At 41.2% G+C, this 15,997-nt stretch overlaps 1 protein-coding gene across 6 annotated transcripts in view; it reads left to right on the forward strand.

Moving 5' to 3' along the window:
• ZCWPW1 (zinc finger CW-type and PWWP domain containing 1) overlaps positions 1-15,997 on the forward strand; it is a 42,592-nt gene that overhangs the window by 5,771 nt on the left and 20,824 nt on the right. For 3 of the 6 annotated variants that reach the window (XM_036767506.1, XM_036767509.1, XM_036767510.1), the window contains exons 2-6: positions 8,324-8,364; positions 10,475-10,755; positions 11,193-11,283; positions 12,567-12,606; positions 12,887-13,026. In XM_036767506.1, the coding sequence (XP_036623401.1) occupies positions 8,340-8,364; positions 10,475-10,755; positions 11,193-11,283; positions 12,567-12,606; positions 12,887-13,026 (577 nt within the window). In that variant the 5' untranslated portion in view covers positions 8,324-8,339. Of the gene's footprint in view, positions 1-5,454; positions 5,509-8,323; positions 8,365-10,474; positions 10,756-11,192; positions 11,284-12,566; positions 12,607-12,886; positions 13,027-15,997 lie in introns of those variants that run through there. The other 3 variants (XM_036767511.1, XM_036767508.1, XM_036767507.1) reach the window with 3 other exon arrangements.

The raw sequence follows: 15,997 nt of genomic DNA on the forward strand, positions 1-15,997 counted from the left end.
CCAATTAACTTTTCAAGTATTTAGAAGCCCTGTTTAGATAGATATTCTATACATGTATACACGCATATGTGTATGTAGAGCAAAAGAGAGAGAAAGTGATAGAAAGAGGAAGACGTTAAAATGGTAGAAGTTCTGTGGATGATTTTTTTCGCTTTTAATGGTCTCAGGAAAAGACAAAAATGGCGAGGGGATGGGAAAAATAGGAGAAATAAAATGAGAGGAATCACTAAACATAACAGTGTTACATAAGATGGAGAGAGAGAATTAATAATGATTTGTTATGGTGCTTTCAAGCATATTATTTCTCTTCTTATCTCTTTTAAACTTTTCTATACTGTGTCCTTATTTGAAATCATGATTGCCACCCTGCTTTTTAGTTTAATGTATTCCTATGCTGAGGTCCGTGTGTGTGTCTCTGCGTACAATTGGGTTCAATCTTCCTTTATCTGATTCAGATGAAAGGGAAGTTTATGAGATGCCTACCCCCCAAGACACACCTTTTCCTCCATGATTATATGCTCTTCATCTTATGTACCTCTATTATGCTTAATGATTTCTTTCACCTTATTCCTCCTTTCCTTCTAGTCCCTCCTTCCCGTTTTTTGTCTTCTAAAATCATTAAAAGGGGACAAAACCATCCACGGAACTTTTGCTATTTTAACTTTTCTCTAGGACTCTTAAAGATTTTAGGGTTCTGAGGGGGCATTTATTTCTTATCCCCCATTAACATATAAATAATTCATCCCCACATATTCCCTTTTAATTAATCAAACATGTCTACCTTTCTCTTTTTCTTTTGTCACCGCTTTTCCGTTTCTCAATGTCTACTCAGTTCTGGCCATTTCATCAGGAATGCTTGGAAATCCTCAATTAAATTAAAAATCCACACCCCGCCCCGTCATCCTTTACTTAGTTTTGCCATATACATTATTCTTGGTTGTATGCTTTTATCTCTTGCCTTTTGAAATATCATATTCTAAGCTCATTTCTCCTTTTTAGTGACAAACGCTCAGTCTTGTGCAGTGCTTGTCGAATGAGATAATAATATGTATTACAGTACTTAGCATAATGGCTGGAGCATTGTAGGTGCGTAGTAAATGCTAGGTAGCCGGGCGGTACGCTGGATAGAGAGCATTGGGCTTGGCGACAAGAAGCCCAGAATTCAAATGTGGCCTCAGACACTAGCTGTGTGACTGGGAAAGTCACTTCACCTCTCTCTGCCTCAGTTTCCTCAGTTGTAGAAGAAGGATCACGATCAGGCACTCGGCAGGCATTTCATCATCTTCCCTCCCTTCCTCTCCCCTTCTTGTGGCTCCTCGAAGCTCTGGGTCTGGGCTATGATGGGCTTGGGAACTTTGGGAACTGGTGGATTGCTCCTCTTTTCACTGTGCCCTCTGGTTCTGATAGCCCTGGGCAACCTTCGCTTATGACTTCCTGAAATCCGGTAACCAGGCTTGTTTTTTCCTGATAATAATTTTCAGATAGGTGGTCCGATAATTCTCCAATTGTTTCTCCTCTTCTCCAGGTCTTCTCCTTTGCTTTATCCAATTTTTTTTTAGTTTTGTTTTATATTTCTTGTATTGATGAGTCATTGTTTTCTTTTTTTGTTTTTGTTTGGTTTTTTTGGAGGGGGCAGGGCAGGGCAATTGGAGTTAAGTGACTTGCCCAAGGTCACACAGCTAGTCAGTGTGTTGAGTGTCTGAGGCCAAATGAACTCGGGTCCTCCTGACTCCAGGGCTGGTGCTCTACTCACTGCGCCACCTGGCTGTCCCGGAGTCATTGATTCTGTCCGACCCATTCTGATTTTCAGGGCATTCAGTTTTTAGATGACCGCTTTCTACAGGGTTTTCTAAGGTGTCATTTCCTTCCCTCTTGTCTCCTTCCTAGCTTTTCTATTCTGTATCTTGCTTCATTTCCTCAGGGTAACTTTTGTATTCCATGTGTCCAGGACATTTTCGACCTGAGGCTTTACTTTTTATGGGGTCAATATTCACTTTGATATTAATTCCCCAAAATATTTCCTCATGGTGGTTGGAATTTTCTTTGGATTGCTCATGGAGGGCCTACTGCTCTGTCAAGCTCTGTAACTAAAGGCCTTTCTGGTTCTGAGACTGGTTGGCCAGAATAGGTCCTTCCTTCAAGAGACTCTGGGGCTGCCCCAGTGCTGGACTCTGTCTCAGGGCTCCCTCTTACCATAGGATTCTAGGACTTATCCCAGTTAGGCTTTGCCTAGGGACCTCCCCCCATGCTCTTTTGGTCAAGAGCTATGCTGGTAGCTAGGTTCCTGCCAAAGACTGTCAAGACAGACTGTTCAGGCTGGGTTTTGCTTAGGGCCTTTCTTCTGCAGTTGAGTTCTAGCTGCTGGTGCCATGCTGTATCCTTCTCAGAAAACTCAAAAGTTGATTTCTCTTCTAGGCTAAGGCTGTATCTGGGTACTGTTAGGACTAGGTCAGTCTCAGGCTCTGTTTGGCTTAGCCTAGAATGCCTAGAGGCTCCTCTCTCTGAAGATGGGCTGAGACAGACAGCCAAAGGCTGGAGGAAAGGTCGGTCCGGGCTAGGGTGTTCTTTGGGTTGTCAGCAGACAATCACAACTTCATGAAACTTCCATGAAAACTAGGTTTGTTACAAGAGGAATGAACATGCGTGGAACTCCAAAAATTCACAATCCATACAAAGTTTGCATATTTATGATAATACAACAAAGGAAGGAGGAAGAAGCACAAATCTCCACCTAAAGGGGCGTGGCATGAGAGGGGCAAAGGTGCAGTAAAGGTGAGAAAAGGATAAAACCCCTCGAACAGGGGAGGAGCAAGACAATGGCAAAAGTTGTATTTCTTTTTTCCCTTCCGAACTGCTAGACCATGAAAATAGGGTGGTCTGCTTGTCTACAAGGGTCTCAGCTGCACAAGCAGTTTCTCAGCCTAGTGCAGACTGACTGGCATCTGTCATGACTCCCAACACACAGGGAGTCCACTTTGGGATGCAAACAACAGATTAGCTTGGGGGGGACTTCGTCCTTGTCACATTCAGGGCCTCCTGCACACTCTGGGTGCAGTGTTTCTGAAAAATATGGCAACTCAAAAAGACAAGTGCAGAGGACCCTGTGACATTCCTTGACAGGGTCAGGCACAGAGTGCAGGGCTGGACTTACACAGAATTCACCAAAGTTGCCCTCCATCAGCCAGGTATCTTGGGGGAGGCTTGGGCTTTGCTTGACTCAGTTTGGCAGGGCTAGGCCAGGCTAGGTCGGGCTGGGTGTGGGTCTGCTAATCTCGGGAGGGAGTACTGGGAATTCTAAAGGCTCCAAGGTGGCCCACTGACCTCTGTGCTTCATTCTTGACATCTGTACTTTTGAGGCAGCTCGTGGCACAGTGGATAGAGTGCTGGGCCAAAAGTCAAGAAGTCAAGTTCAAATACTCCTCAGATACCAACCGTGTGATCCTAGGCAAGTTACTTAACCCCTGTTTGCCTCAGTTTCCTCAACTGTAAGATGGAAATAATGATACCACCATTGAAGGGTTGTTGTGAGACTCAAATGAGATAATATGTATTTTTTAAAGGTGCCTGGCATATGGTAGGATCTCTGTATAAATGCCTATTCCTTTCCTTTCCTCTTCCTTCCCTTCTCTTTCCTCTTGCCCTGCATGGATGTCCTAGGATCTCTTCAGGACTGGGGATCTCTCTGTGAATTTTTGGGTAGAATCTAGAGGTGATTCTGTATGGTATACCACACCTCTGTACCCCAAATGGAGCCAGCTTGCCACAATCCCCCCCCCATATTTTCAGTGCCAACATTTTACTGGTGCTTCTTTAAGACATGCAAATGTGGAATACCGCTGCCTCTAACTAGTCAATCAAATTGCAGATTCCATTGAGTATTTGAATATTATTAGTTAAATCAGCCATGAAAATGATGTTTTCTCAAATGAGGTTAGACTCACATGCTGAAAGGAAATCTAACAGCATATTTAAAAGAAACCTAGTCAGATTAACTTCTTAGCTTTTTGGAATATTTTAAGGGTTTATTTGTGTTCTGTCAGGAGAAGCAGCTTAAAAACAGGTGAATGCACTTGCTGTAAAGATTAAGGGGGAAAGACATGTCAGGGAGACACAATGCATATCCTACACAAGGCTAAGTAGGAAGAATTGACTTGTTCAGACTTTTTGTTTGCCTGAGTTAAGGAGTTTAGCAAAATATTTCTCACATGAATATAACTTGTCGCTTCAAGCAAGGGTAGTACTATGGAGCCCCTGGCAGTCTGGTGAAGGCTAGGCATTCACCAGAATAATGTTTCTAAATGCATAAAGTAAGATACATAGGATTACAAAGGAAACCACCATCAAAATATTAAAAAAACTTAGGGACCCAGGTCTTAATTCTTTGGAGCACTTCTCACAGTCCCCTCTTCTTTCCCTTCCCCCCTCTCTTTCTCCCTCTTCCTCTTCCTCTTCTTCGTATGCCCCTCAATTTTAGCAATCCCAGTGAGAAGTGATAGATGTATTCTAGACTTTTTATAATACCTCATCAAACCATAACATTTCAGATTCTTCAGTTTCAGTTAAGACACGAAAGAAAACATCAAAATTTCAAGCATCACATTAGAGTTTATGTTGAAATTTGAGGAATTAGCTGACCAGCCAGCGGTGTTCAGGTCCCAGAGAGATGAAATGTTTGTGATATTTTTGTATTTATTCATTTATTTTCTGTATTCTCTACCTTTTTGAACCAGCCAAAGCGAAGGATCAGCCATTTGAGCCATCAGTATCACTCCTTCCTGGTTTCTAAAGTGGTGCTTTGATAAAGATTTTTGTTTTAAAATTATACTTCTCACACTGCGCCTTCAGACTAAGTTCAGCCATTATAAAAGCATTTGTACATAGATGTATGTTATTATGACGGGGTCTAGGGTCCCCAGAGTTATACTATTTAGCTATCTCAGAAAGACTAGTTAGTGCTCCCCTGTTTATCCAAAAAACTGAGCTCCAAAAATACATTTTGCATGTGGTTCAAATATGGATGAAGATTTGATCTGAATTGTCTGAAAACGTGCATGTGTATATTCAAAATATAGCCATTTCTAACGTCCCTCTGTCCCCCGATTTATGTTCATATTCTTCCAGTCCTGACTTTCCTGCTAGTTTGGAGGAGGGCAGACTATTTTCCATTTATATTCGAGGGACAGGACACTAATACACTAATTCTGTTCAGCCCCATCCTCCTGCAGAATTGCAGAATGGCAGCGTAAGTCAATTCTTTGAGACAACTTCCGCATTACCCTCATTTTAAAGAGGAGGAAACTGAGGCTGAGTGAGGTAAATGACTTGGCCAGGGTCACATTTGAACTCAGGGTCCTCGTGACCACAGGCTGTCTGGTTACATTTTGTAACTAGTTCTGTCTGGCTAACCACATGGTGAGGAGGAGGCTCTCTGATTGGCTTCAGAGCATTGGCTTCAGAGCACTTCCTCTTTGCCACTCCGCTGGGTGATGCCTCGCCTCGCAGCTTCTGGTGAGTGACCCTGGGCCCTCCCTGGTAAAGCCCTGAAAAATGGGCTTTGGTCCCTGACTTGACCTTGACCTTGGTGGGTTTTTTTTTTCTTCCTCCATTTTATATGATGGAAGCAGAGTCTCTGAGGAATAGGTTCAAAGGGTGGGAGAGTGAGTCACAGGAGCCTAGGAGCTAGAATCCAGGCCAATTTTGTAGTATTGATACCTTTAGGAAAAAGAAATTTTTAGGAGTGGCCTTTGGGACTTTAGTGGCAGGACTCACTAGGCCGGGGTGGGGAACCTACGGCCTGAAGGCCACATGTGGCCCTCTAGGCCCTCAAGGGTGGCCCTTTGACTGAATCCAGACCTCACAGAACAAATCCCCCTAATAAAAGGGTTTGTTCTGTAAAACTTGGACTCAGTCAAAAGGCCGCACCTGAGGACCTAGAAGGCCCCACGTGGCCTCGTGTGCCCTTGATGTGTGAACTTGGTGGGACAAGTGCTATGGAGGCGTAGGATTAACTTTTGAGCCTACTGCCCCGAGGACGGAAGTGGTACATGGGAGAGTATGTTCCAGGAGTATCAGAGGAAGTGCTTATAAGTAAATTTATATCCATTACCTTGTAGCTCTCCTATGGTAGTCTTTGGGAGCTATGATTGGTCAGAGTTCTTAAATCTTTCCCAATTATTTTCCTTTACAATCAGTATAGATTTTGTATAAATTTGTATTTTTTGTAAATTTTTTGTAAGTGTGTTTTCTTGGTTCTGCTCTTTTTACGATCCTGGGCTTCTCTGAATCCTTCTCTTTTTGTCTTACCACTTAATGCTATTCTGTTATATTCGTAGACTGTGATTTGTTCAGTCATTCCCAAATGAAGCGTCTCTACCCTCTCCCCAGTTCTTTGCTTCCACAAAAAGTGCTGCCATGAATATCTTTGTACCTATAGATGCTCTTCCTCCCGTCCTTGCATCTCTGTGAGGTCTGGGCTCAGTGGAGGTGTTACAGGGCAAAAGGTCTGCAGGGTTTAGTTGGGGCAGAGCTCTTCGGAACTTTCCAGAACAGTTGTACCACTTAATAGCTCTGTCATTTTCCTTTTTTGCCGTCTTTGCTGATCTGACGGGTAGATGAGTGTGAAGTCAGTGGTGCGCTAGAGCCAGCTCACACTGACTCTCGCAAAGCAATTATTTAATGTTCAGAGTGAGCGTTTACACCTTGGAAATCAAAATAGGCAAATGTTGTAACAAGTCAGGGCTTGATTTATTGTTTTGCTGATTGTCTAGACCAGAGGTTCCCGAACTTATTTGGTGTACCGCCCCCTTTTAAAAAAAATTACTCAGTGCCCCCCAAATCTATTTTCTTTAACCCTTTAAGTTTTTTTAATTTGCATCATTTCAAAAAATATAAATTGTTTGGAAAATGACACATTTTAAATTTAACAATCTGTTGTAAATTTGTGGGTTTTTTCCTGCATTGAAATTTGGATGATGCAACATTGCATCATGTAACCTTACAGTGTGGTGTTGCAAACAAGTGCACATGTTCCTGCCGCTGCATGCTGGACTTCCTGACAATTCCAGACGTGCTCGCCTGCCAACGCTTGCTTGTTAAGACCTGCCGGCGGACTTGACCACTGGTCGGTTATAACTAACTTGACCAGTTATAACTTGTATTTTGTGTGTTTATTTGAAAATAATGAAATCACTGTGACTTTTAACTCTGTTACACAACAGATGAAACATGTGCAGTTTTTCTAAACTCTCTTCTTTCCTTGTGCTTCCGCTGCCCCCTTATTTTTATTCAACACCCCTCAATTGCACCCCAGGCTACTACCTCCCCCTGATTGTTCCAGCACCCCCCAGGGGGCAGTATCACCCACTTTGAGAACCTCTGGCTAGACTTAAGAAAGTGATAGGGAAAATGTTGATAATGCAAATTATACTTAAATGTGTTGGGGGGGAGGGGAGAGCCCATTGTTAAACATTCACCAGGTAGAGCCTCAGAGTTGTTTTCGCATTTTTCTTGTTAGTGATTTGGGATGTTTTTATATGGTTGTTGATAGTTTACACATTTTCTTTTGCACACTTACTGCCTGTTCATATCCTTCGAACATTTGCCTATTGGGAATGACTTTTATTGGTGTGTATTTGTATCACTTCCCTGTGTAACTTAAATATCAGGCCTTTATCAAAGAAACCTGGAAAAAAATCCCCCCCCCCCCCCCCCCCATTTTCCTTCTAGTTATAACCACATTGATTTTGTAGAAGCTTGTCAGTTTTATGTTCTCTGACTTGGGTCTTTGCTACTCTAAGCTCTCAGTTAGGAATAGATGAAGGCTTTGTCCTAGTGACAGTCAGAAAGGACTTTCTAACTGCAAAGGAATGGGGGAACAGGGATAACGGGGAAAACTGACACCCTGGAAATGTCTCAAGAGATATCCCTGTCTTTCTATTCTGCGGGAGCAGAAGAAAGTTGGCTTGACCTTGGAGCTATAGATCCTAGACTTGGGCAGAGTGGGAAGCATGGAAGTCTAATGGAATTCTAGAAATAACTTCTTCCTTTTTCTATTAAAAAATTCTCCCGGGGGCAGCTAGGTGATGCAGTGAGTAGAGCACGGGCCCTGGAATCGGGGAACCTGAGTTCAAATTTGGACTTAGACACTTGACACACTTACTAACTGTGTGACCTTGGGCAAGTTGCTTAACCCCAATTGCCCTGCCTTCCCCCCTCCAAAAAAAAAAAGAAAGAAATTTCTTCCAGATAATGATTTAAAGGGAAAGTAAAATTCATGTCTGTTTTTGAGTAATTAACGTTTAATTTCTTTTTCATTTTTTTTCAGCAGAAAGAGAAGGTAAATGATGATGACCTTAAACAACAAAGGTGAGTCAAAGTAGGAGATACTTCTTTTCCTCAATTCCTTTTTTTTCTTTTCCTAGTCACTGACCATTCCAGAAGCTCCTTCCCATTAAGGACAACCCTTCAGCAACTAAAAAAAATAAAATAAAAAAAATAAAAATTGGCTGGGTGGTGCGGTGGGTAGTGAGCCTGGAATCAGGAATACAACCTGAGTTGGAATCCTGCTTTGGACACTTTCTAGCTGTGTACCCTGGACAAGTCACCTAACTTCTGTTTGCCCCAATTTCCTCACCTGCAGAATGAGGACATTGGAACCAGTGGCTTTTAAGGTCTCCTCCAGCTATTGAATCTGCTTCTGTGATCCAGCTTTGTCCAAGCCTGTTTCCTTCCTCCTATAGTCTCAGTGACTGGATTCTCATCAGGTCCTAGATCAGGGATGGGGAATCTTAAACTTCGAGGCCACAGGGGGTCCTCTAGGTCCTCAAATTCTGCCCTTTAACTGAATCCAAACTTCACAGAACAAATCCCCTTAATAAAAGGGTTTATTCTATCAAATTTGGACTCAGTCAAAAGGCTGCACCCAAGGACCTAGAAGTCCCCATGTGGCTCCAAGGCTGCAGGTGTCCCCGCCCCTGTCCTAGATTCTATTCTGAGTGTAGGAGAGAGCCCAGTTTTGACTTTTAAGACACAACTACTTGGAGATGAAGAGAAGAAGGTGAAAAGACCCAGGATGGGATGGTTGGACTTGGCAAATGTCCGCAGATACAATATCACATAATAATTTCATTAGACAGTTATCAAACCAGTGCGGTGTGAGGTCTGAGAGGAAAGGAAATTTTGCTTTAGTGGATAGGGTGCTGGGCCTCATATCTTGCCTCTGATACTTACTGGCCACGTCAGTCACTTGCTTCACTTATCTTGGCTTCTCTTTTGTGAAGCACGGACAATCACATTTGTTGTACTTTGTAGGATTGAGGCTCGGGTGAGATAATGTATGGAAAGAACTTTTGCAAACTTTAAAATGCTACATAGAAACGTCAGCTGTTAGTGTTAGGGAGGGTAGTGCTCAGGTGAGGATCAGGAAAGGCTTCATGGAGGAGGTGGCATTTGGGTTGGACTTTAATAGGATACTGATAGGGACTGGACTTGTCATTTCATTAGTAGAAGAAACTCCCAGGAGAAGAAATTCCCTCAAACAATGCAGGTCAGCACCTTCTCTGCAAGTTTTCTTCCTGAAGAGTTGTTTAAAGCCCTAAGTATCTAAACGCATTGCCCGGGGTCACATTGGGTAGGGGTCAAGGTGGGACTCCAAAGTAGAACCTCCAGGCTGGCTTTCTAGCCACAGTGGCACATTGTCTCTGCAGCTTTAGGGGACAGGTAAGAATTCAGCAGTCAGGGAAAGAGAAAAAAGACATTTTAGGCATCATGAGCAGGGTAAGCGAAGAGCACAGGCACATGTTCAGGAGCATAGAAGCTGGAAACCTGGATGGCATTTTTCTGCTCTCCCATAGCTTGAGGTTGAGTAGGGGAGATAAAAGGCATCTCCAGGTACCTATAATGCAAGGTAGAGTATAATAAATGTCATTCAGAGAGATACAAACAAATTGCCCTAGAAATTCGTTAGTGATCATTTCCATTTAAAGGATCGTCACATCTTCAGGAAGGAAATGACATTTTACCTGAGTATGGGTAAGTTTTCAATTGGCAGAGAAAAGTTAAAAGCACATGGGGCAAAATAAGTAGCAAACTGTTAAATGAATAAGGTCCATGGAAAGGAATACAAGGAAATATGTCCACATAGGTTCTTGGGAGGAGAATATCATGCTAAGGTGTCTGGACTTTATGTTTTAAGGACATACTGAAGGGAAAGGAAGACAAGACTTTTAAAAACAGTTCCAAGTTAATCTTAGGTAGGAAAGAGAGTACCAGCAGCCACCTATAGACTTTCCCTCTAGTAATGACATAAGAGAACGAAATAAAATATCACCCAAAGATAAAATCAGTAATCTTTTGAAAAACATTATTTCCTCTCACAGTTGCATAAATTAGCTAACTGAATATCTAAGGTTTTCACTTTTACATAAGCTCTTGGGTACATGTTAAATACTACTGAATGACCAAATTTCAATTTCAGAAGATGGGAAGGGCCCAAAGAAGGCCTTTACACCACCTGGACGAAAAGCTCACACCGAGATCCCTTGCTCTCTGGATGCCCCCAACAATGAAGATACTCAGGGGATCAGGCTCCCTGAGGTGAATGCTGGGCAAGGCCTGCCAAAAGACAAGACAGAGAAGAAGAAAAAGGAGAAAGTCGCAAAAAAGAGTTCAGGAAGTGACAAAGAGGGGAAGGGGCCCCTAGCTACCAAGACTAGCAAAGAAGAAGACACTAAAAGAGATGAGAGGAAAACAGAGAAGGTACCTTCTAGACAGTCTGGTGGAGATCGTGCCATTCTTCTCCCTGTCCTCTGGCAGGACGACTTCTCCCATAACCCTCTCATGTAGAGTCCTTCAGAGAAAACTGGACCTAGCTTTCTTTGCTTTCTCCTGGTCTTTCTCCCCTACCCTTTAACTTTTGGGACAGTCATTTTCATGTATAATCTCTCCCCCTCCTACCACAACTTTAATCCCTTATTTTTCTTACAATATAAAGGCGCTTAGGTCCTAGTACTTATGAATAAGAAGGTAGGGGGGGTAGGGGGGATACTTTTTGTGAGTTCCTTATCTCAAACTTAAAAAAAAATGTTCACCTGGCTGCTGTGGCAGAAAACAGGAGGAATCTCAGAGTTTCTCTCTCTCTCTCTCTCTCTCTCTCTCTCTCTCTCTCTCTTTCCCCCATCCCACTTTCTCTCCAGGAAACACCAAGTCTCACCAATGAACAGTTTGAGGAGATTGTCCAGTGTGTGCTTCAGAAGTCCATGCAAGAGTGCCTGGATATGACCTGTGGTAGGAGAGGTTGGAGGTGGGGAGGGTAAAGTGGCCAGTGTCTGAGCAAGAGTAGGCTTAACAGCTTCCCCCGTCATGCTACTCTGGTAGGTACAGAATGGAGAAATTCTAGAAGGGAGTTTGAGAGATCATCTAGCTTATACCTGAACCACTAGACAGTATTATAACCAAACTGTCCTAGAATTAGGCCATTTTTTAAAGCCTTTTACATGAGTTTGGCAGATTAATCATCTAACCTAAATTAGTTACCCATGGTTTAAGTCTTGTATTTACAATACTTATGAGGAGATGGATAATGGCCCTTCAGATACTCAAAGATTAGCATTAAGCTTCCCAATCCTCCTAGTGTCTTAGTATATCCTTATTAACTTGATTCCATAGGGATGGAAGAGAAGCTAATTAAAAAAATAGTAACGACCACCTTTTTGGTCTAGTCCATGTTGTCTTTTCAGTTAGGTTATGAGCCTAAGGAAATGTGTGTGTGTATGTATGTGTGTGTGTGTGTGTGTGTGTGTGTGTGTATGTATTCAATATCTTTCAAAAGGGGGTTGATAGACAAGGGAAATATAAAATGGATTATCGGTGACTACTACTGTACCTACTCAAATATTGGCCTAACATGCCACTCTGTGATGTGGGAATAGATGGTTTCAAATCAGTCTGAAAAACTTCCTGGAACAAGTTGGTTTGAAAGTTATTGAAAACTAAAGGGGCATGGTTTTGATTTAGAATAAGGAAAAGCACATACACATACACACACATCCAGTCTTATGTGAATTTTTTGTGCAGACTTGTGATTTCATTAGTATGGGAAGTCTTAGAGAGTCCCCTGGGGTATTGAAAGATAAAGGGACTTACCTTTGTTCATACAGTTTGTACGTGACACAGGCAGGGCTTGAACCCAAACCTTTCTGACTTTCAGGCTGGCCCTCCACACGCCATACGTCTTCTCTCTAAAGAATTAGAGCTATACAGAAGTGGATTGGAGTTAATGAATTTCTTATCACTAGAGGAATTAGATTCTTGGCCACGTACATATTGGACTAGATGACTCTCAAGATCCTGTCCAGCTTCAAAATTTGATAATTCTTTGATTTGGCAAGTAGTCAGCGGGGGCAGTTCCAGGAATAGGAAACAGTTTAATCCAAGATATCTAGAAGAGAAAGAGATCTTTATCTTCCTCCAGAAACTTATTATTTACAATGTTATGATTTTGTGGGGATGGATTTGGGGCCTTGGTTTTTCAGAGACTTCATATGCTCAATGTATTGAATATTCCCCAGGGGCAAAGGAGACAAGTTCTGCTACCACTATCACGGATGGGTAAGTTTATCCCGGTGAGGCAGAGTACATCCCAATAGTGGGCTTACCTGTAGTGAGTGGGACACTCCTTCCCAGAGGTTGCTTAGTCTATGAGATACCCCTGTTTGTCTGGGTTGCAGAAGAAGCCAGTGAGAACAGGGTCAGATGAAATTGTCTTTGGCGTCTTAGGGAGTTCAGAATTCTTTGGTTTTCCTTAACTCCTATACCTTTGAGCTCTTTAAAGGTGAGGATACTACAGTTTACTGCTTTCTGCCATTTTCCTAAAAAATTGTATTTCCAGGAAGCTGCTGGGGATACCTTATTCCCCTGGAATCCCTGTCTCTAAAGAAGTTCCTGGGACCCAGCCGCCCAAATTAGATCCTTTACCCTCAGAGAAGAAACAGAACAAACTTTCCTTAAGCAAGAAAAGAAAAGAAGCAAGTAAGTATTAGTAGACAACCCACTTAATATTAAGCTTGGGAGCTGTTTCTAATGTACTAGGGAGTTGGGGAAACAGCAGATACAGGTTTGGACAAGAAACCATTAGACCATCGTTATGACCTCTCCTTCTAGCTGCTGTTATTTTTTCAAAAGTAAATTTTTATTGGTATCTTTTTGTTTTTGTATCACCTAAGCTGTAGTATCCTCCCTGGGTATAGCACATCTGCCGGGCAGATCCTTCAGCTCAGTGTGGCTTTTTCAAGGCCCAGTGACCAGACCTGACTCTCTTCTTGACTCATAGAGACCACACTTGGGTGTTGGCAGCTAGCTGGTACAGTGGATAGAGGGCTGGGCCTGAACTCAGAAAGATTCATCCTCCTGTAGCTGTGTGACCCTGGGCAAGTCACCTCCCCCTGTTTGTCTTAGTTTCCCCATCTGTAAAATGAGGTGAAGAAGGAAATGGCAAGCCACTCCAGTATCTTTGCCAAGAAAACCTCAGAGGGGTCAGGAAGAGCTGAATCCAAAGTGAGACGACTCCATAACATCAGAGATCACACTCCTCAGAGCTGAGTGCCATGTTTCCTAGTGCTCAAAGAGCTCTGCGAAGGATGGCACCTTCCCAGTGTGGAGAAGTTCCCTCCCCTACGAGAGTCAAGGAACTGTTTCCTCCCAAGTGCTGGGTTCTTCTTCCGTAGTTAGCTTTCTTCTCTGCTGCCCTTGGGTCACTTCCCTCTTTATCCTTTGCAGAACCACCAGCTCAACCAGTGGCTAGCTAATCTTCTAATCTCATCAATTTTAAACAGAGAAATCCTCTGCACCTTATAAAGGGGTAACACCTTGTAAGCTCTCATACTTCATTCAAGACTTTAACAGATATCTCATTATTTCTTTTACCTTCCTTTCTCTGATTTTATCAGCTGGGCTGGGAGGGAATCATTTGATCTGGTAGGTAGTGATCAACTCCCTTTCCTCCCACCCCTACTTCCTTTCTTCCTTCCTTTTAAAAAAAATTGTCATTGTACATACAGTTCTCGTTCTGCGGAATCAGCTTTGTTTCATTTAGTCTCACTTTAACCTCTCAGGGCTGTAGACAACCCTCCAAGACTAACTTGTAGAAAAGGTGAGTGCTCCTCAAACCAATGAAATCATAGCCTCTCCTCTGTCACTCAGTAAAGATCTTTCCATATTTCCTTGTATGCTTCATATTTATAATATTCGATGGTACCATAATATTCTATTATATTAATATACACAATTTATTCAGCCATTCTCTAATTGCTAAAGATAGAGGTATTTTTTCCCAATATCTTGTTATTACAAGAAGAATGTGAATATTTTTGCACAGATCCTTTTTGCTTTTTATGATACTTTTGAAATGATGTCCTTGCAGTAGAATTGATTGATGTCTTTTGTTGCAAATTCCTGTACTGTTCTTCAAAATGTTAGCACCAATCTATTGTTCCAACAAAAAATATATTAGAGTGACTATTTTCCTATAGTTATAACAATGCATTTTATCACTTAAGTGTGATTTTTTTCACCTGTATATATATCAACATTGCATTTGCCATCTTTGCCAGTCTGACAGAACCTTACATTTGTTTTGATTTGCATTTTGCTATTAGCGATTTAGAGCAGGTTGTTATATTACTATTGATAGCTTGCAATCCTTCCTTTGAAAATTGCTTCATATCCTTTGACAGTTTATTTTGGGGTGAATGGCTCTTAGTCCTATAATTTGAATCAGTTCCTTATATATCTTGGAATGAGATTTTTATTAGAGACACTATTAAAGTTTTGTTTTTTCTAGTTACTGGTTTCCCTTCTAATTTTTACTACATTAGATTTGCTTGTACAAAACTTTTAAATTTTCTGTAATCAGAATTGACCTCATCTTGAACTTGTATCATTTGTTTAGTCATGAGTCATGAAGTGTTCCCCTATCCATAGATCTGAGGGCAACTTCTTCCTTGTTCCTCTAATTTGTTTATGATGTAACTTTTATAAAAATTAATTTATTTTAAATTTAAATATACAATAAGAATATACAATATAATAAATATATATATATGTATATAAATAAATATACAATAAGAAAAGAAAAACATATCATAAACTGAAATATTAAAAGTTAAATACAAAATAAGAAAAGAAAAAAACAGCATTGTCATGTACACAGCAGAACGTAAGAGAAGATTCAAAATATACAATAATAAATACCATTTCAAGAAAGCCTATGTAATAAATACTACCCATTGCATTCAGAGCGATTCATCTTTTCTTTCCTTCCTTGTAAATCTTCTTTTGTTCTCTGCTGTGCACTTTTTACTTTGTTCTTCCCCCGCCCTTTCCTTTCCCCCCTCCCCTAAGAAGGCTAAAATTAAGTGTGGATATGTTTATAGATATAGATATATACACACACATATATATACACGTACATACTCATATATACATACGTATACTTACATATATACATATGCACATACATACATATACATACATAAACTTACATATACTTAGATATCTATCATATTCTCATATAGACATATGCTTTCATATGCATTTATGTAAGACCCTACTACGCTGATTTGTCCTTTGTTTCTCTGAGATTGGATAACCTCGTTCTTCATAAGTCCAAGTCTTTCCATATTTTTATAAGTCCACCAACTCATAATTTCCTACACCTTAGCAATATCCCAACCTTATAGTGTCTAGTTATTTTAAAGTCTAAAACAATATTGATTAATATGGCTGACGTGTAATGTAGTTTCCCTATTTTTCTCTTTTGATTAAGTCTATTTTAGCTTTGACTTTGTCTGAGATCATGATTATTGCCCCTTCTTTTTTTCCCTGATAAATTCTACTCCTGATCTTTATTTTATGTTTGTGTGTATCTCTTATTTCCTATTCCTTTTGACTCCCCTACTTTACTTCTACCCACTACATTGCGTTACTGTTATTTAACCTCCAA

Source organism: Trichosurus vulpecula, chromosome 7 (assembly GCF_011100635.1).
Source record: "Trichosurus vulpecula isolate mTriVul1 chromosome 7, mTriVul1.pri, whole genome shotgun sequence".
NCBI lineage: Eukaryota > Metazoa > Chordata > Mammalia > Diprotodontia > Phalangeridae > Trichosurus > Trichosurus vulpecula.